We start from the raw sequence: 20,717 nt of genomic DNA on the forward strand, positions 1-20,717 counted from the left end.
AAAATGTCCACCAAATGATTGACTTGAAACCTATTCTGCCCTTCCAGCATCTCATTAATAAGACGGAGATCATGGATGCTCCAAGATTTGCTCATAGAGGTGTTTTGCTTGATACATCTCGGCACTATTTACCTCTTAAAGTAATACTTGAAACCTTGGTGAGTATCTACAGCAAATATTTTGCTGTCTTTTTAAAAATAATTTAATAATTTCGTTTGTAGGTTAATGTGAAAACAAAACATGGAAGTTTCTATTTACAAGCTAGGAAGTGACTTATTTTAGCTTCAGTTTCTGATCTGTTAAATTTGTATCATGAAGTATCAGCAATTTTATTTTGAATGTTTAAAGCAGTTATTAATCAACAATTTAAAAATTCCTGATTATGCCGTGTAGTCAGTTTAAATTTTTTTTTTAAACCTCAAAGGGTTAATATTAAAATTGCAAATGCCAAACTTTGCATATATTTGATTATTTAAATTGTTTGAGCCACAAAAACATCCGAGCTATACTTCAGCTATTTAAATTGTAGTTGCAGTGCACTCGTGTTCAAGTGAGAAGTCGTTAGTTATTACATTGTGTAACAGGCTTGTGCTTGAACGTGGTTTAGTGATTAACTTGGTAGTAACTGATTTTTGTTCTTTCAGGATGCCATGTCATTCAATAAGTTCAATGTTTTCCATTGGCATATTGTGGATGACCCATCTTTTCCATACCAAAGCATCACTTTTCCCAACCTAAGTGCAGAGGTCAGTAATTAAGACTATATTAATGTCTGCATACAAGATAACTCTAATATCAGTTCAATAATGTACAAGAATTATTTGTGGGAAGGTTGTGCACTTTGTGATCCACGTTCATATAAACATTAAATAATGTGTGATGGGACTATTTCTGCACTGGATAGTGGTATACTTAAAACTGTGGACTTTAGGTTCATCACTGTTTGTGATTCAATATGGTGTGTCGCAAAAGCACTTCTAAAGGGTTAATTTTTGAAGCAGGGAAAGAGAATAATTCTGTGTAGGTGATTATGAATTGTGGCAAAATAGGTGCGTGTAAACCAATTTATTTCATCAAATGTTCTATTTATTTGTAAGCGTATTATTGGAGATGTTTTGTGTAGGAAAGAACTGCAAATGCTGGTTTAAGTTAGACAAAATGCTGGCGTAACTCAGTGGGACAGGCAGCATCTCTGGAGAGCAGGAATGGATGACGTTTCGGATCGAGACCCTTCAGATTGATGTCAGGGGAGTGGGTGGTACAGAGATCGAATGTAGTCAGAAACAGTAAGACTGGTGGGAGAACTGGGAGGGGGGAGGGGATGGAGAGAGAAGGAAAGCATGAGCCACTTGAAGTTAGAGAACTCAATGTTCATACCGCGGGGGTGTAAGCTAACCAAGCGAAATATGAGGTGCTGTCCCTCCAATTTGTGCTGGGCCTCACTTTGACACCGGAGGAGGACCAGGACAGAAAGGTCAGATTGGGAATGGGAGGGGGAGTTAAAGCGCGAAGCAACCAGGAGATCAGGTAGGTTAAGGCGCACTGAGCGGCAGTGTTCAGCGAAACGATTGCCGAGCCTGTGTTTGGTCTCGCTGATATACAGGAGTTGACACCTGGAACAGTGGATACAGTAGATGAGGTTGGAGGTATAAGTGAACCTCTGCCTCGCCTGAAAAGACTGTCGGGGTCCTTGGATGAAGTTGAGGGGGGAGGTAAAGGAACAGGTGTTGCATCTCCTGCGGTTGCAGGGGAAATGACCTGGGGAGCAGGTGGTTTGGGTGGGAAGGGACGAGTTGATCAGGGAGTTGCAGAGGGAACGGTCTCTGCAGCAAGCAGAAAGGTGAAGATGGGGCCAGTAGAGGGATCCCGTTGGAGGTGGCGAAAATGTCGGAGGATTATATGCTGTATTCAACAGTTGATGGGGTGGAAGGTGAGGACAAGGGGGACTATGTCCTTGTTATGAATGGGGGGAGGGGGAGCAAGAGCGGAGCTGCGGGATATCGAGGCGACCCTAGTGGGAGCCGCATCTATAATGGAAGAGGGAAACCCCCATTCCCTAAAAAAATGAGGACATCTCTGATGACTTTGTATGGAAAACATCATCCTGGGTTCAGATACAATGTAGACAGAGGAATTGGGAGTAGGGGTAGAGTCTTTACAGGAAGCAGGGTGGGAAGAAGTGTAATCTAAATAGCTATGTTTGTCTGTGGGCTTGTAATAGATGTTTGTAGATAAACAATAGACAATAGGTGCAGGTGTAGGCCATTTGGCCCTTCGAGCCATCACCGCCATTCAATGTGATCATGGCTGATCATTCTTAACCAGTAACCCGTTCCTGCCTTCTCCCCATACCCCCTGACTCCGCTATCCTTAAGAGCTCTATCTAGCTCTGCCTTGAATGCATTCAGAGAATTGGCCTCCACTGCCTTCTGAGGCAGAGAATTCCACAGATTCACAACTCTCTGACTGAAAAAGATTTTCCTCATCTCCGTTCTAAATGGCCTACCCCTTATTCTTAAACTGTGGCCCCTTGTTCTGGACTCCCCCAACATTGGGAACATGTTTCCTGCCTCTAACGTGTCCAACCCCTTAATAATCTTATACATTTCGATAAGACCCCCTCTCATCCATCTGTTGTTTTGTTAATTTACCAATATGAATAAAAGGATATTATCACAAAATCCAAAATCAGAGTTTGAGTGCACACTTTGTGTAGCTACTGATGTCTGGCAAAGTTAGAAACGATATGTTCTGCAAGACTCCACTGCAACTTGGTTTCCTCCAATTTTACATATATTATTAATCAAATAATTCTTCGAAAATAAAGTAGGAGTAGATTATCAGGCATAAAGCCGACCCTGCCACGAAGTATTAGAACAATGGTATGGTTGCCTCGTCTCTTGTGCCAATTCCCATACACTCAATTCATCAACGTTGAATATTTATCGGCATATTAAATATTTCAAGTGACCGTCTATGTTGAGAATTCCAGCGATTTGCCACCCTCAATTTCTGTGTATCTTTGTTTTAAATGACTGGTTCATTAGCTTGCCAAAAAGGATATAGCTGCAAGGTGGCTGCTTATTCAAGTTAAGTTTGCAGATGATCCCAAGATAGCAGGGATTGTGGACTGAAGAAGGCAAAATGTACAAGGGGACATCAATCAGCTACAGAAATAGGTGGAGAAACGATAGGTGGAGATTAAGCAATACCCCATAGAGCAAGAGTGACGTGTGGCACTTTAGCAGGTCAAATATTTGGGGAAGATATACAATTAATGGTATGACCTTTGACAATGTTGATATACAGAGAGATCTTGGGGTCCAAATCCCTAACTCCCTGAACGTAGCAACACAAGTAGATAATGGTATGATTGCCTTCTTCATTAGTCAGAGCATTGCGCTTAAGAGTCAGAAAGTCATGGTGCAACTTTATAGGAGCTTGGTGCTTGCAGCAGGTAGTAATTGACTACAAAAAATAACTATTTGCTTTATAGGCCATGTAACATAATTAGTTTGGCATGCATCACAAATGCTTGATAATTGTAGCATATTAACTTGAAGTTATTGAATACAGGTAATAAACTTAATATCAATCCTAATATTCTTATCCTTTATATCTTAATAGTGATAATTCTATTAATGCCAAACCAAACTTTTACCTTTTTTCATAGGGTGCATATCACCCAGTCACTCATATTTATACATTGAAAGATGTCTTAACAATTATTGAATATGCTCGTCAGAGAGGAATTCGGGTCATTCCAGAGTTTGACACTCCAGGGCACACTCAGTCTTGGAAAGGTGAGTAGATTATCACTTACCAAAAGATCTGTAGAAAGGTCCCGACCTGAAACATCGACTATCCTTGTTCTACAGAGATGGTTTCTGAAGTGCTGAGTTACTCCAGACTTTGTGTCTTTAATTGATGATGGGTAACATAGAACATTTAAAAAAATTGTGTAGGAACAGGCCCTCAGTCCACAATAACTGTGCTGATCATGATGACAAGAGAAAGTTATCTTATTTGCCTGTGCATGATCCCAATCCCTCTGTTCCCTGCATATCCATGTCCCTATCTAAAAAATATAATTGTACAATCATGGTCAGTTTAGGCAATGTTTTTACCTTTTTTTAAAAGTAGCTACTTTCCCTAAGCAGAATGAAGGGTAGATTAAGTCATAGGTGGGAGGTCCGGTCTGTGTGATGGACTCAGCTACATCTAACAACTTGCTGTCTTGGATAGAGCTCTTTCAAACTAGCTGTGATGCATCCCGATAGTATGCTTTCTATAGTGCATCTGTAGAAATTTGGGAGTTATTGGAGACATGCTGAATTTCCTCAATCTACTAAGTAAGTAGAGACGTGGTGTGCTACCTTGGCTGTTGCATTAAAGTTGTGGTCTGTGCTCTGACCGATCTTTGCTAATATTAATGCCAAAGAACCTGAAGCTCTCAATCATTTTCACTTCAGCACCATTGATTCTGATTGGGGCATGTACTCCACCAGGCATCCTGATGTCAGTAACTAGCTCCTTCGTGTTATTGACTTTGAGAAATAAGTTGTCCTGACGCCATGTTAAAGTCTTCCTTACTGTACTACTACTTCATATCATATCATATCATATATATACAGCCGGAAACAGGCCTTTTCGGCCCTCCAAGTCCGTGCCGCCCAGTGATCCCCGTACATTAACACTATCCTACACCCACTAGGGACAATTTTTACATTTACCCAGCCAATTAACCTACATACCTGTACGTCTTTGGAGTGTGGGAGGAAACCGAAGATCTCGGAGAAAACCCACGCAGGTCACGGGGAGAACGTACAAACTCCTTACAGTGCAGCACCCGTAGTCAGGATCGAACCTGAGTCTCCGGCGCTGCATTCGCTGTAAAGCAGCAACTCTACCGCTGCGCTACCGTGCCGCCCTGATTGTTAGTAATCTTGTCACTATAGCGGTATCATCTGCAAACTTGTTGATGTAGTTAGAGTTTGGCTGCACGATTGAGAGTGTGTAGGGAATAATGTAGAGACCTAAGACCTCGTCTTTGCAGAGCATTGATGTTGAGTATCATTGTAGAGATGTCGCTTCTCCTCACTGATCTGTGGGTCAGAAAGTCGAAAGTAACTGAATGTACCTTGTTTATGTGACAATTTTTAATACATTTTCTAGGTCAAAAGAACCTCCTTACACCTTGTTATAATGGTGACATACCCTCTGGAACATTTGGACCTATAAATCCTACTATAAATACAACCTACGATTTTATGAATCGTCTCGTCAAAGAGATCAGCTGGGTGTTCCCAGATAACTTTATCCATTTGGGAGGAGATGAAGTGAATTTTGCATGTTGGTATGTGAAATTTGCCATTTTGTACATTCAAATTATTTATTCAACATTTCAGTTTAAATATCCAGTCTGATAGCGATATTCCTTTATAACGGATGTAGTCTTTTAATGCAGTTAAATGCCAAACCATGAGCACTCTTTTTAATGATACTGCTGAGCAGTCATCATTTGTTTAAGTGTTTATATCAAGACCAGATTGAAAACCTTGCTGATAAATTACAACAACACTTGCAGCTGATTTATTGTTAACCCTCTTTTGGCGAAAGTTCTTATGGAAGATCACAATCTCTGAGGCCAAGACTGGCTTAAGTTCTATCATTAAAAAAAAACAACATTTTGTTTTGAAGTCTTGTCAGTGGCCATTCAATGTTGGACTATAAGTAAGAGATTCAAGTAAAATTTAATAATCCAAAACTAAAAAAGCAACCCCTGCAATATGCATCATCAAAGGCTGTATCTGTGCTTTTCCTTACTTGCTCTGCAGTTGGTGTCAACTCATGTTTATTTTGACTAGGCTCCAGGTAACAATGACAATGCATGGATACTCTGCACAGGATAGAACAATTTGATTAACACCTATGCCATAGACAAAATCCAATGCATTGGATATAGCGCAGCAGGTCTACAGGATGCACTTCTGTAACTTGACGTGGTTCTATAAAATGCATAGCCATTTCCCCTGCCACTAATGAGTAGCACTAGTTCAGTGCAACCCTCTACCATTATTGTAGAGCACTATTTCTTCAGGATTGCAGTGGTTTATAAGGATACAGTAACATCATGAAATGAGTCCTTCACAACAATATCCACAACAAGCTGAAGTCCAACTCCTTTAAATGCACCATCTTTACACAAAGATACACATTGGCTGCTTTTGAAATATTTTTATAGATATGGTATGGAAGTATGAGTCATATTTATAGCTGTTGGAGTGCAAGTGAAATTGTGTAAATTGGTGGGTTTGTTCAAATGTACATTTGAGTATACCAAGCAAGCTGCATTAATATAACAAGTGCATTCAACCTTTTATATTTTTGTATTAAAAAATTATATTATTTATAACCACATACATAAATATGGTTTCTTTGTTAAATGGTTTGGGTACATACATTGTTGGTTGGAGTTAAGTTGTACGTGTTTTGACCCTTATTTTCTCTAGGAAATCAAATCCCAAGATTACAGAGTTTATGGAAAAACAAGGCTTTGGTGGTGACTATAGAAAACTTGAATCTTTCTATATTCAGAAGTAAGTACTTTTCACTCTATAAGCATTACAGCTAATGATGTCAATATTCAAAGAGACTATCACTTTAAACACTGCAAAATAGTTTTCATATACTTTGAAATTAATCTAGTTTTACTAAACCACACTATCATTTGAGGTGCTTCAGACTAGGAAGCTGGTTGTATAATTTTGGTAGTCATGTTTCATAAACACTCAATTGCCCATCTCCTTTCTCACTTTATTAATTTCATCCCAATACTCTTCTCTCTCCAGAATGCTTGTTTATTGAGCACACTTTGTATTTTAAATGCTGGGTCCTCCTTGTTTTTGCTTCCTTGCTAGCTGAGCTTCAATTCTACAATTTTATTGTCCCCAAATGGGAAAGAATTCTCCACGTTTGTCTGGCACTTTAGGTCCCTTTTATGTCAAATTTAACTGTCTTCATGCCAAATTGGTTAGAATGCTCAAAACTAAGTTTTGGGTACATTGGATGTTGATGGTGCAAAGAGAGGGTAAGAGAAAATTGTATTATGTGGCAAGTCATGGTGTTGAGATTCAAAATGTTGTGAAAAACTATGTTTTATGAAAGTAATAGAAACAAGGCTGATTGTAAAACGTGAGGAGTAGATAAATGGAAGAGATTAATATTTGTTGGCAGATGACGGAAATTCAGTGGAGACCTGATGTTTGTCATGCCACTGGCTCATCACAGCCAAGTTCCTTCACTGCAGGCCTGTGTGTAACACTTCAAAGACCATTTTAAGCCATTCTTGCTTGATGTCCAAACTATTATTCAGAATTTATTTTCTGTTTCTCTTGTGGTAATATCCCAAGACCACTGAGTTTAAAAAAAAGATGTCTACAGTTTTATCCTAATTGATTTTCTATAATTCATTTTGAATTGGATACAAAATATTGTAATCAAATTTCAATTGTTGTGCATATTGTCTTTGGAAATGAAGATAATTATTGTTTTCCATTAATTGAGGGAATTGCTTTCAACTTGTCACTCCAAGTGTTCTTGATATTTTATTTGCTCGGCCTGACATATCCTTCAACTAATCATATGAATAGATGCCAAGCAGTAGTCAGTAAGATGAAATTTCATCCATTGTGTTGAATTACAGACTTGCTGTCATTATTTTGTTGTATATTAGCAAATGTTTTATGATTTACAATTTTTAACTACACGTAAAGTTTTTACGTTGCTATGCATATTCACACTGTTAATATAGGGTTGTAGCAGGGCATCTAACAATGTCTGCCATTAGATATACCAAATTCATTTCTTAACGGTTATAAATGCAAGCTTGTGCTGAGGGAAACAGGCATTTGGGCATATTGACTTTGTCTATTGCTTACAGTGTTGTAGATATCGTGGCAGCCAATTTAAAGGGTTATATGGTATGGCAGGAAGTCTTTGACAATGGAGTAAAGGTAAGTACATGACCATCTTAATTGCATTTCTTAAAAGTATCCTAAAGGCATTATAGTTTTGGGTTATGTAATAAAGTTTAGTTTTGTTAAATATATCACTTACTTTACCTGAGAAAAATGATGTAGCTGGATTGATAGGAAAAAATTGCAGATGCAAGTATGTAGGTTAATTGGCTGGGTAAATGTAAAAATTGTCCCTAGTGGGTGTAGGATAGTGTTGATTTACGGGGATCGCTGGGCGGCACGGACTTGGTGGGCCGAAAAGGCCTGTTTCCGGCTGTATATATATGATGATGATGCTAGTTAAAATCAAAGGTAGACACAAAAGGCTGGAGTAACTCAGCAGCTCAGGCAGCATCTCGAGAGAGAAGGAATGGGTGACTTTTCGGGTCGAGACCCTTCTTCAAACTGATGTCAGTCTGAAGAAGTATCTTGACCTGAAACGTCACCCATTCCTTCTCTCCCGAGATGCTGCCTGACCCGCTGAGTTACTCCAGCATTTTGTGTCTACATGTAGCTGGATTGATAGTATTCAAACTTTTTTAATGGCTACTTCTGAGAATCTTTTTGTACAGAAGCAATAGCTTTGCTTAATTTTCTTGCTACTTTAATGTAGACTTGCAGACTACTTTTCAGCTTCTAATTCTATTAGTGCTTGGCATTGCATGGCTTGCTTATGGCTCTTTGCATTATTTATTTGAGATGGTGAAACAATATTTAAACTTACAAGCCATAGTGTTTTCAAAATAATGTACTATTAGCTGCTCATGTTTAGAATGAAATGAAGTAGGTGCTTGAATACATCCTTTATTTCCAATTGAGTAAAAAATGAACTACTTTAAAATGTGCACGCCCACCTGTCGGATTTGATTGCTGTTTGAAATTTTATGGCTGTCTGAGATTTTTTCCCTTCCATTGTCCACCCCGGTTTTGTACCTGTTTCTCTAAGATGACTTGATAGTGAGGGGTGAAGAAAATCTGGGGAAAAAAATTTGCATGTATTGATGCATTTAAATTTAAAAATAATTAGTATCTTTTGATTTTATCCATTAGTTTGAAGACTCAAAACTTTTTCTAACCGTTTGTTGTTTTATTTCATTTAAAATCAGATGAAGATACTGAACCTAGAATTATTGAAAATAAGAAAACATGGGGAAAATTGCAAAAATTATTAATTTTTAAAAGTTGTGCTTTCTGCATTTTTAAAGATTTTTTTTTTCCCTTTAAGCCCTTAAAGAATAGTAATTTGATATTTTCATTCCTTTTAATTTCAGAATACTTTTGAAATGCAAATACACCAAGGGATTTAAACAAACATCAGTTATAACTGTAGAAAATGTTTAAAGGATTCCATTAATCTCAAGGGCCTTGTTGGGAAATATAATATTTCCTTATATCTTATAAGGGAAAGATATAAGGGAATAGCAGAGGCCCTGGACAATAATTGTTGGAAAATAATTTGATAATTAGTTGGCTTAACATGTGCAAACTCTTGACTACTTTAAACTTAATCAAGCAGTTAGTATAGATTTAGGGATGAACAGTTAAATGGAGGAATAGATTGTGACCTCCATGGAGGCATTTTAGAAGGAATATCAGCTGGTTAGAAGCCTTTGGGAATATAAAACTTCTGTGAATAATTGAGCAAAACTGAAGAGCAATTTTCAGGTCAATTACTTTTCACCTGAACTGTTCTTTAAAAGAAAAATGCACAGCAGCATTAAAATTAGCTTACAGTTAAATGGCCTCTTTATTTGAAGAGTTAATATACACGTGGCATAATAGTGGTCCTACTTGTGGATAAACAGTGGGGTGTTGTGCATTTTTATGTAGATGAGTTAGGTAGATGTGCAAAAGGAGGAACTGGAGGTGGTGGGAAATTGCTGCTCCCTGGTTCACATGCCACATTTTCTAATGGTAGAATTAAACCGGTAAAATAAATAGTATTTGGATTTATAAGTAGACAAAATTGAAACCCAAATTTGCTTTAGTCAAACCTTTGTTTAATTTTAAATTAGAAGTTTGACTTTGGGGAAAAAAACAACCAGAATAGTTGTAAAATGTAGGCTAAGGCAAATAAGCAGATGCTTTTTTAAACTATAAATTTCCATGCTTTTGTGTGCTCCCCTCTTGACTGCCCTTTGAAGTATTTAACAAACCAGTTTGGGATTATTTATAGATGAGAATAAATTTGAGAAAATTAATAGTGAGTGGATTAAGTGAGTGAGTTTCTGAAATTATGAAGGTTGAATAAAGTCAATTTGGTTGAATGGATCATGAACATTAAAATTGAATGTACGAGAAAATAACTTTTTTGAAGCAGATAATACTTTGACACAGCTGTAATGTTATTGCAATTGCATTCATCAAAGTAAACTTGATAAATATTGGTAGCAGTTATTGTAGTGTAAGAGTGCATTTCTACTTAGAATTAGAACTGAACATTTATGCGATAAATGGTCTCTATTGTAAATTTGGAATTTTAATTCTCGACTTCTGCTTTTACTTGACAAAATTGTGTTCTGCAATTAGAATCTAACAAAGCTTCCCCTCCATCAAACCTATTCATCTGCATTTAAATCATTCATACTTACCAATGTGTGATTTATGAATGTATTAGTTTCATGAATCAATTTCTTTATACAAATTTTAATTGAGAAATCAAAATAAGCAATATTAATTTAAAATCTTAATTGTATGTAACTCTAACAGTCTATCAAATTCAAGAACTAATTTCTTAGAATAGAATGAACATAACTAGTGTTGAGTAAAAAGCTATTAAACTGCAGTCACCATCAATTTTTGCAGTTTTTAAATCAAATCAGAGATTAAAAATATGCATGTGCATATGGTGAACATATGGTGTACAAAAGTAATTAGACTTTAGGGGCATATTTAAATGAAAATATCATGTTTGTTAAATATAAAAGGTCTTGCTCTTAATTATAACTTCTTCTTCCAGATTAAGTCAGACACTGTAGTTGAAGTGTGGATGGCAAGAAATATGAAGGCAGAGCTATCTAAAGTAACACAAGCTGGGTTCACAACCATCCTGGCAGCACCCTGGTACTTAGATTACATTGGCTATGGACAGGACTGGCAACAGTACTATCAAGTTGAACCCCTCCATTTCAATGGTTGGTATTTTGATGAGAATATCTGCCCCTCTTCCAATTTGCTCATCAATTATGCTCATTCTAGTTATCGGAAACAGCTACTATAATAGCTATTAATTTCGTGTTCCCTTGTTTCCTCCAAGGTTCTTTCTTAATTAGTAAGAGCATGAAAGGTTACAGGGAGAAAGCAGGAGAATGGAGTTGAGAGGAAAGATAAAGTCCAGTAAGGTCTGATCAAAGATAGTCCAAGGGTCTCCAATGAAGTAGGTGGTAGCTTAGGATTTCTGTCTAGTTGTTGGTAGGATGGATCAGTTGCTGTTGGCTGGGCAACTGTCCACTACTAGGGAGAAATACAGCGGATAAAGGCCCTTCTGCCCATCGAGTCCACGTTAGCCATCTTTCACCTGTTCACACTAGTTCTGTTATCGCACTTACTCATCCACTCCCTACCAATGAGGGGCAATTAATCTACAAACCCACATGAATTTGGGATGTGGGAGGAAACCAAAGCACCAAGAGGAAACCCACGGAGTCACAAGGAGAATGTGTAAACAGCACCTGAGGTCAGGATCAAATGCAGGTCTCTGGAGCCGTGAGGCAGCGGCACTACCTGCTGTGCCACTATCGCTCCTATGTCTTGTATTCAAAAGACATTTCTTATAAAGAGATATTTACCAAAGTTGAATGTTTTTTGCAAATACCACGTTTTGTGTTTTTCTAATATTTTTTTCTGCAGTTCTGTATTTTTATTTGTTTTTGATTCACGATGGATATTCAGCTTGTTTGGTTTTTGCATTGGTGCACTCGCTGGTCACAGAACTCCTATTTAGTTGCTCTGCATTGGTGGCAAAATGTTTCTGCTTAAGCTTAATTTTGGATGCTTTTCATTGTTTAGTTTGCACTTTGAAAAATGCCACATTCAGGCTTGTTTCTCGGCATTCCTTTTTGCATTGCTATGTAAGAATTAGAGGTGGAAGGAATGGAGGATTTCACAAATACTCAAGACATTTTGTCCAAAAATCCTGACTTCCCAAGGATCTTGAATTTCACTGTTTGCAAGCTAGACTGTAATTGTGACGCTGAGTTTTGTCTCTACATTTTTTTGGACTGTAGTTGAAGTCGGATACCATTGTTCATGTGTGGAAAGGTGGCTACCAGAAGGAAATGGCAGCAGCAACAGCTGCTAAATTTCATGTTCTCGTGTCCTCTCCTTGGTACTTGAATGTCATTTCTTACGGTCAAGACTGGCGGAAGATTTACCAAGTGGAACCTTGCAACTTCAATGGTGTGTTTAGAGCAAAATGGTTGGCCACCTGTGAACATTCATTTGCTCTCTAGGCTAAGTATATGTTCTGATCAGTTTGTGAGCTTGCAATTTTTTGTTACAACTCCCTTTATTGCAATCGTTTTATCTGGTTTTAAAGGTCATTAAAGGTGTGGAAACTCACATGACCAACAATTTGAAAATCTGATTAAGTGCAACAGACCTTAAATGAATTGGGCAAACACTGCAGGTTGTCGTCTGTTCAGCAATATTGTGTTTTATTCTCGTATGTGTCAAGATGGAACAATTAAATTCTTTCAGTACAGTTGGGTTGTAAACATACTACTCGGTAGGTACTATCTCCCACCTTCCCATATCCACCCCTTTCTGCCTTCCACCTTCCCTGGTTAACTCATCCCTTCCCACCCAAACCGCCTCCTCCCCAGGTACCTTGCAACCGCAGGAGAGGCAACACCTGTCCCAATACCTCCTCCCTTGACTGTCCAGGGACACCCTGACAGTCCTTTTAGGTTAGGCAGAGGTTCACTTGCACCTCCTCCAACTGCATCTACTGTTGTCCATTGTTCAAGGTGTGGGCTCCTATACATCAGCGAGACCAAACATAGACTGCGCAATCATTTCGCGGAACACCTTTGCTCAGTCTGCCAGAGCCTACTTTATCTCTTGGTTGCCAAACACTTTAATTCCCCTTCCCATTCTCACACTGACCTTTCTGTCCTGGGCCACCTCCATTGTCAGAGGACAAATGCAAATTGGAGGAACAGCACTGCATATTTCGCTTGGGCAGCTTACAATGCAGCGGCATCAATTTTGATTTCTCTAACTTCAAGTAACCCTTACAATCTTCTCTCTGTCCCTCCCCCACCCAAGTCATTATACTAGCTTCCCTGTCGTCCTGGTGAGTTCCATTATCTGTAACTCATTTTCATGTAGCCCACAGCTAACAATACCCAGTCTCCTTTATCATCGTTACTCTTGCTTATTTTTAATTAAATTTGTTCCATATCTCTATTACTGTTTATATATTATGTTTCCCCTCTCGCCTGGTGAGTCTGAAGAAGGGTCTCGACCCAAACATCACCTGTTCCTTTTCTCCAAAGATGCCGGCTGATCCAGCTTTTTGTGTCTATCTTCCATAATAAACAAAACTAAGTTTAAAAAAATATATACCCAATATGGGTTGCAAAAAAAATGCCCAAAGTCCCAGTACAATCACTGAGTTCAGTTCAGAGTTTAGTTGGAGGTCATAATGTTCAAAGCCTGATGGTTGGTGGGGAAAAAACTGTTCCTGAACCTGGAGGTCAGTTTTCAGACTCCTATACCACCTTCCCAATGGCAGGAATGAAATGAGAGCGTGGCAGGGTGTTGTGTGACCTTGGTGCTGCTGGCCTTCCTTCTTGAGATGGCGCCTCCTATAAATCCCTTTAGAGGTGGGGAGCTCGGTGCCCATGAAGGATCTGGCAGTGTCCCCCACTTTTCGTAATCTTCATTCTTGGGGGTTCCAAGTTGCCAAACCAGGCCGAGATGCAATATGTCATTATTAGACAATCGTACCTTTTTTTTCCAGGGTGGAAATATCAAAGACTAGAGGGCATAGCTTTAAAGTGAGAGTGGCAACGTTCTAAAGGAGGTGTGCATGGCATTTGTTTAATAGGATAGCAGCTGCCTAGATCGTGCTGCCAGGGCTGGTGGTAGAGGTAGATATGATATTTAAGAGATTTGTAGTTGGGTACATGGATATGCAGAGCACTGGGGGATATGGATCATGTGCAGGCAGATGAAATTAGTTTTTCTCGGCATCATGTTCAGCACAGATATGGTAGACCGAAGGACATGGTCCTGTGCTGTATTCTGTTCTGTGACCTTGTCAAAGGCCACAAAGTAATTGAAATTGCAATAAGGATTACTTATTGCAAAAATAATCTCAGTGGTTACAGCACAGGGGCCCATTTTGCCATTTCTGCAAGACCAATTGACCTAATCCTATTCTCCTGCCCAAGTTTCTCTGCAGGTTTTTGTCTCATTTCCCAGTTACCTTTTCAATACCACAGCTTAATCTGCTGCCACTACCACTATCGGTCCATGCCAGATTCTTCCAATTAGTGAATTAAAAAAAATAAAATGAATCTGTTAGTTTGTGATTATTTTTGTACCAATTCCTTTCATTCTGAGCTCGTGGTTGCTTTACTAATGGTAATAAAGAATATAAAATGGGCGCGTGAGTAGGCTAGTTCGCCAACCATGATCTATCTATGCCAGATCTATGTAGTCAGTATCTTTCAAATTAATCACCCTTTTAAATTTCCATTGCTGGGGAAAATGGTAAAGCTGATGCAGTGGTAGAGGTGAAATATTGCCTAGGATCCCATTAAATGGTGTGCAGGACCAAGTGACTGACTACTTTTGCTCCTATCTGTTCTTTCACCATTGCCTAAATTAGAATATGAGGAGCGCAACACAAGAACAGACACATTAAACCATGATGGCAGTCTAAACTAAACCAGTCTGCCTGCACGTGATCCATGTCCCACTATTCACTGCATGATGATGAGTCTGTCTAAATGCCTAAACATTGCTATTGTGTCTGCTTATATCACTTTTCCTGGTAGTGTTGCATGCAACTTTCACTGCATTTTTTTAAGGCTCCTCAAAGTCGCTTAATCTCTAAACTTCCTCCTTTCACCCCAAACTTGTGCTGTCTAGTATTTGATAACTTGCTCTGCCTTTTTCAATAAACTATGCTACAGCGATAATCGTCCCTTACAAGAAACATTTTTTAAAATAATTTTGCTGTCTGATAATAATGCTTCTCCTGTTCATCAAAATGTAACTAGTAATTTTCCAGCATTAAATTTCATTTGCTGTCTGTCTATTCTATCATTCCACATGTCTTCCTGAAGTCTGTTACAATCCCTTTTTCAACAATAAAATAGTTTTGAATAGCATTCTTGCTCTTTGCCCCTTGTTTTTAAGTTTATTTAGTTGCTCTCTCATTATTCCTTCCCTCCAGCAATTTGCTTCCCAATATTCTTCCCATAATTTGCAACTCTGAGAATCGTACTAATCATAACTATTGCTTCTCAACTCTAAACATTCTGTCTTTGATCGTTCCAGATTATCTGTATAACTATAAAAATAATTTTGTTGTACCTCGGTACACGTGATAAAGTACCATACCATACTTCCCTTTCCTCCTCCCCTTGGAGGCTTTGAATCTGAAGCCATATATGTTATTGCCACAATATTGCAATTTTATATAGCTAATTGTATCTCCCAGTTAAGAACCTTGTTTAATATGCTCCTCGGATTATAAAGGTTTCTGTTCAGTACCATTCAACTATTCCACCCCCCCCCCCCCACAAAGATTGGTGCATTGCATGGGGTAATGCAAAGATGAGTTCAAGGCTGTTGTTAAGCCAAACGTTGCAGTTTAGAGGAGCAAAAGTCCTTAGCTGGCAAAGGTCCTTAGCTGGCAAAAGCCAACAACTGCCTAAAGCACTCGGGTGATTTGTTTAAGGGCAATAACATTTTGGTAATGGACTGAATGTTGGATGTTAACGTCCTTGAAATGTTGTAAAGTGTGAAGCAATGCAAAGTGATGCTCAATACTTGATTGTACTTGTCTTTTGCAGTTTTTCAGCTATGAGTATATAATCTCTAAATAGATGCTAGTTATTGAAGACATTGACTTCCTAAATTTACCAACTTTGATCCGATTACCCCTAATTGGGTTATGTTTTGATTTTCAGCTATGTCAAATTCAAAAATTCTGTAATATTGTACCAGTCTCCACGGTATCAGTATTCATCCCAATATATTCCCCTCGACCTAGCCTTCTAGCCCACCAGCCTGTGCCTGCAACAGATCATTTTCCACAATTTCCATCTCCTGCAAAGAGATTCCACCACCAGCAAGTCTTCCCCCTTTCCTATTCAATATTTTGCAAGGACTCCGTGATCCACACTTCCATTCCCAGCAATGGTTCTCTCCCTTTACAACACTTTCCCTTGGAACCACTGGGGATGCAGCACCTATTCCTTCACCTCTTCCCTTCCCACCTTCCAGGGAACTTAACAGTCATTTCGAGGTAAGCAGCAATTGACATGTACTTGTACATTCTAGTGTACTGCACTGTTTACATTGATCTCTACATTGGAGAAACCATGTGCAGATTGGGTGAACAATTTACAGCACTCTCATTTCACCCATTGCTTTGTGACCTCCACTACTAACGCAGGCTTGAGGAACAGCATTCTGTCCTCTGTGTGGGCATGTTGCAGCCGTGCGGACTTAATGTTTAATATTCAATTCCATGTCAGGTAACTCTATTTCTATCATCTTTGATATAGCACAGCATATTTATTTCTACTCCCCACCTCCCCAAGCCATTTTAAAATTTCTCTGGGAATGGATGACATGCCCACCCTGATCTGCTGGCCCTGTCCTCTTACTTTGCACTTTACAATTCTTGTATTCTATTGTCTATTCCCACTCTAACTGCTTCCAGTCACTCATTGACCCAATATCCCCATGTCAACACAGTTTATCCTATCAGATGCACACGCCTCCCTGCAGCTTATGGAGCAGCTTCTGTCACTTTCCCAGTTTTGACCAAGAGTCATAAGGTCATAAGGAATAGTAGTCAAATTAGGCCATTCAACCCATCAAGTCTACTCTGCCATTTCATCATGGCTGATCTATCTCTCCCTCCTAACCCCCATTTTCCTGCCTTCTCCCCATAACCTCTGACACCTGTATTAAACAAGAATCTATCTCTGCCTTAAAAATATCCACTGACTTGGCCTCCACTGCCTTCTGTGGCAAAGAATTCCACTTAGGGTCTTTGACCTGAAACACTTGCTCTGTTTCTCTCCTTACAGATGCAGCCTAGCCTGCTGAGTATTTCCAGCATTTTTTGTTTGTAAGCTTAAATGCTGACTTCTGCCACCTTGTTAAATAGTTTTAACTTGATTTGTTTTTTTAATTGATATTCTGGAAGTGCTTTCTAAAAGTCTCAGTTAATAGACGTGGGTAATCAAAATGAGAAAGGATTGGATATTTGTTGTATCCAAAAGTAACCTTGTTTGTTTCAACCACAGGAACTGAGGCACAGAAGAAACTGGTGCTTGGGGGAGAAGCTTGTCTCTGGGGAGAATTTGTGGATGCAACCAATCTTGCCTCACGTTTATGGTAGCAAACCTTAAACTGCATTCCATGTGATAAGTATTAGTTTAGTTCATTATTGTCCAGTGTACTTGGGTACAGTGAAAAGCTTTTTGTGTGCTATCCTGTCAAAGAAAAGACTGTACATTATTACAATCAAGCTGTCCACAGTGTACAGATACCGGGTACAACATTTAGTGCAAGATAAAATCTGAGATATGAAAATGTATTTCCTATCATACAGAGATACTTGTCATTTATTTGTCATTCCCATAGAAAACCTGAATTTCCCTTGTATTACTATATAATTTGACTCATTTTGCTGAAAATGTTTAATCATTGTAAATTATGCATGGATTTTTCATTTACCAGTTTCTTTTATAGATTTGTAAATCGATTTATAGAGGTGTACATCTGACCCATTTTGTTCCTGTTGATCAAATTGGCTTTAGTCCCTTCTCCCTGCATTTGGCATGTAGCCCTCTAAACTCTCCTGTCCATATTTCTCCACAAGCCATGAGAACGTTACTATAGTTCAATCTATCAGTTTGACTGCATCAACTTCTGCACTTGATGGCAACATCCTAGGATTTTAAGTGGCTACAAAGATTGTGGAAGTGTTGCTTTTTATCATCCAGAATTTTGTGGATTTTAACACAAGGAAACTCCTGACAGCAGTACATTTAACAATGTGATAATAAGGTGTTTGGAAAATCACACGTGGGCAGTTAGCACAGTTTTATGAAAGAGTAAGACAATGTGCAGGAGTAACTCTGGGTGAGACAGCATCTTTGGAGAACATGGATAGGTGACATTTTGGGTTAGAACCCTTCAGTCTGAAGAAGGGTCCTGACCCAAAATATCACATACCCACATTCTTGTGAGATGCTGCCTGACCTGCTGCATTACTCCTAGCACTGTTTTTTTTATATAAACCAGCATTTGGAATTCCTTTATGAAAAGGAGATGATGCTTGACATGAGGTGATAACTACCACAGTGGGCATGAGTGAAGTGTTGCAAAGATCAATGCTCGCTTTTCTGAATTGACTGAGCAATGTATTCATGTTGGCCAAAGAGGTGGGGAGGAAAGTAAGTTCTGGGCAAATGTGGAAAGGTTTCAATGATACATTGACTGTTATGTAATTGGAAGTTGTGGCTCTTGGACATAACACAGTACTGGGTACCAAACTAGCTTCACACCCTCAAGTTTATGGAATGGGTCACCCTGACAATGAGGCAATTTGTATTTAAACATGAAATTGAGGACATCAAAATGATTTCCTCTGCCTCAATCCAGAATAAATGTCAGTCAATTTTTATCAAGTTTGATCCATGCTTTTGTGGATCAAATAAAATAGTAGAATTGGGTTCTTTAGAAACTGAAACAGGAGAAATTAAAGACAGAAATACAGTACTAAAATAAGCCCATCATCCATGTTGACGATCAAACTCCAATTAATCCTACATTAATTATATTGGGAATAAGAAAATGACAGAAGTTAAACGCATTTTGTTTGTCGTTTGAGAAAAAACTTCCCGGAAATGAAAGAGTAAAGGTGTAGCTACAGTCCAGTCAGCCTGATGTCAATGTTGTGGAACATGCTAGAATTTGAGGGAACAGTAACTCAGTGCTTGATGGGATCAAGTTGAGTCAACATTAAAATGAAATAGTATGTAGGTAGGAACAGCAAATGCTGGTTTAAACCAAAGTTAACCTACTCATTGTTGGGATCATTCTTGTAAATCAAACATTGGCACAAAATGATGGAGTAGTTCAGCGGGACAGGCAGCAACTTTGGATAGATGGAATTTGTTTAACAAATTGTTGGAGAAACGAGTAACTGGAGGTGCTGGTTTACAAAAAAAGGCGATGCTGGAGTCACTCAACGGGACTGGCAGCATCTCTGGAGAAAAAGGATGGGTGGTGTTTTGGGTCAGGGACCCTTCTGACTGAAAGTAAGGGGAGGTGAAGAGCTGGAGATGAGAAAAGATCAGGACCAGACACAAATGACCTTGACCACAGTGTTGCGTGGTAAGTCCATTGTTGGCTAGTGAAGGTGTATCTCAAATGTATCATAAACTGGGAGATGTGCTTTGTTTACCAAGTCTTTCTTGATGTAAACCCCACACTAAGGTGCTCTCTTCAGCCAATGTCACAATTATTTGTTTGTAAGTCAATAGCACTGTATAATAACAGCACTGCACCAAATATAGGTGAAACAATTTTTTTGGTTAGTTCATAAGAATGAATATCTCTGTTTCAGGATCACTAATTTGAGACCGTTAGTTTTTGCTAACTTTGTATTATTGTCAGACTTGACCATGCTTTTCATTTTAACTTTGAAGGCCTCGGGCAAGTGCTGTAAGTGAGCGCCTTTGGAGCAGTGCAGAAACAAATGATCTGGGTGATGCCTACGCAAGACTAACAAAACATCGTTGTCGCATGGTCCAGTAAGAAACTATTTCACTGTGCACTTTGTGCTAAAATCTTAATTGTCCTGTATTCTTCCTCAGTTTGTAAAAAAAGGTGAAGAGATCATAATTTAATTAACTTCAAAGATTGAAATTGCTCTTGGAATATTGAAAGACTCGTGTTTAAAACTGTTTGAACTTGAATGAGTTTGTTCTTTTTGAATTCCTTTCTGTTTTATAGACGGGGTATACCAGCGGAACCTCTGTTCGTTGGCCATTGCGATCGTGAATACAAGGATAATAATGAATCCAACTGAATAAAGAATCACTCTTGGAGTAAAATGCCGACATCGTAATTTGATGCCAACAAACAATACTGGATTATTGAAATTATCAACTTTCATTGAGAGTTGATATCTTTGAACAAGAATGAATGTTTGATTTTTTTAATATAAAGATTAGGAAATATTGTACAATAAAGTTCAATATTTTTATAATTTCTAAATTTGGTTACCTGTTTCTGAACTTTGCATTTTACCTGTGTGGTGGTAGAAATGCTATGGGCACATCGATCAGTTTTATATTGGTTAAATTTTATATATTTCAAATGTTTACATTTTATGAGATTTTTTCTGCAATTAAAAGAGACTATTGTTATCAATTATGTTAAGCCAACAAATGTTTGAAATGCACTATGTATACCAATTGAAAATAAATAAAATCT

General features: G+C 38.5%; 1 protein-coding gene across 2 annotated transcripts in view; it reads left to right on the forward strand.

Moving 5' to 3' along the window:
* Positions 1-20,717, forward strand: part of hexb (hexosaminidase B (beta polypeptide)) — a 30,249-nt gene extending 9,532 nt beyond the window's left edge. The window contains exons 4-13 of one of the 2 annotated variants that reach the window (XM_078396619.1): positions 48-158; positions 645-746; positions 3,674-3,803; positions 5,176-5,356; positions 6,513-6,599; positions 7,943-8,015; positions 10,978-11,152; positions 17,516-17,606; positions 19,928-20,032; positions 20,235-20,717. In XM_078396619.1, the coding sequence (XP_078252745.1) occupies positions 48-158; positions 645-746; positions 3,674-3,803; positions 5,176-5,356; positions 6,513-6,599; positions 7,943-8,015; positions 10,978-11,152; positions 17,516-17,606; positions 19,928-20,032; positions 20,235-20,310 (1,131 nt within the window). In that variant the 3' untranslated portion in view covers positions 20,311-20,717. Of the gene's footprint in view, positions 1-47; positions 159-644; positions 747-3,673; positions 3,804-5,175; positions 5,357-6,512; positions 6,600-7,942; positions 8,016-10,977; positions 11,153-12,244; positions 12,417-17,515; positions 17,607-19,927; positions 20,033-20,234 lie in introns of both variants that reach the window. The other variant, XM_078396620.1, reaches the window with a different exon arrangement.

The sequence above is a fragment of the Rhinoraja longicauda genome, chromosome 3 (genome assembly GCF_053455715.1).
Source record: "Rhinoraja longicauda isolate Sanriku21f chromosome 3, sRhiLon1.1, whole genome shotgun sequence".
NCBI classification, from domain to species: Eukaryota; Metazoa; Chordata; class Chondrichthyes; order Rajiformes; family Arhynchobatidae; genus Rhinoraja; species Rhinoraja longicauda.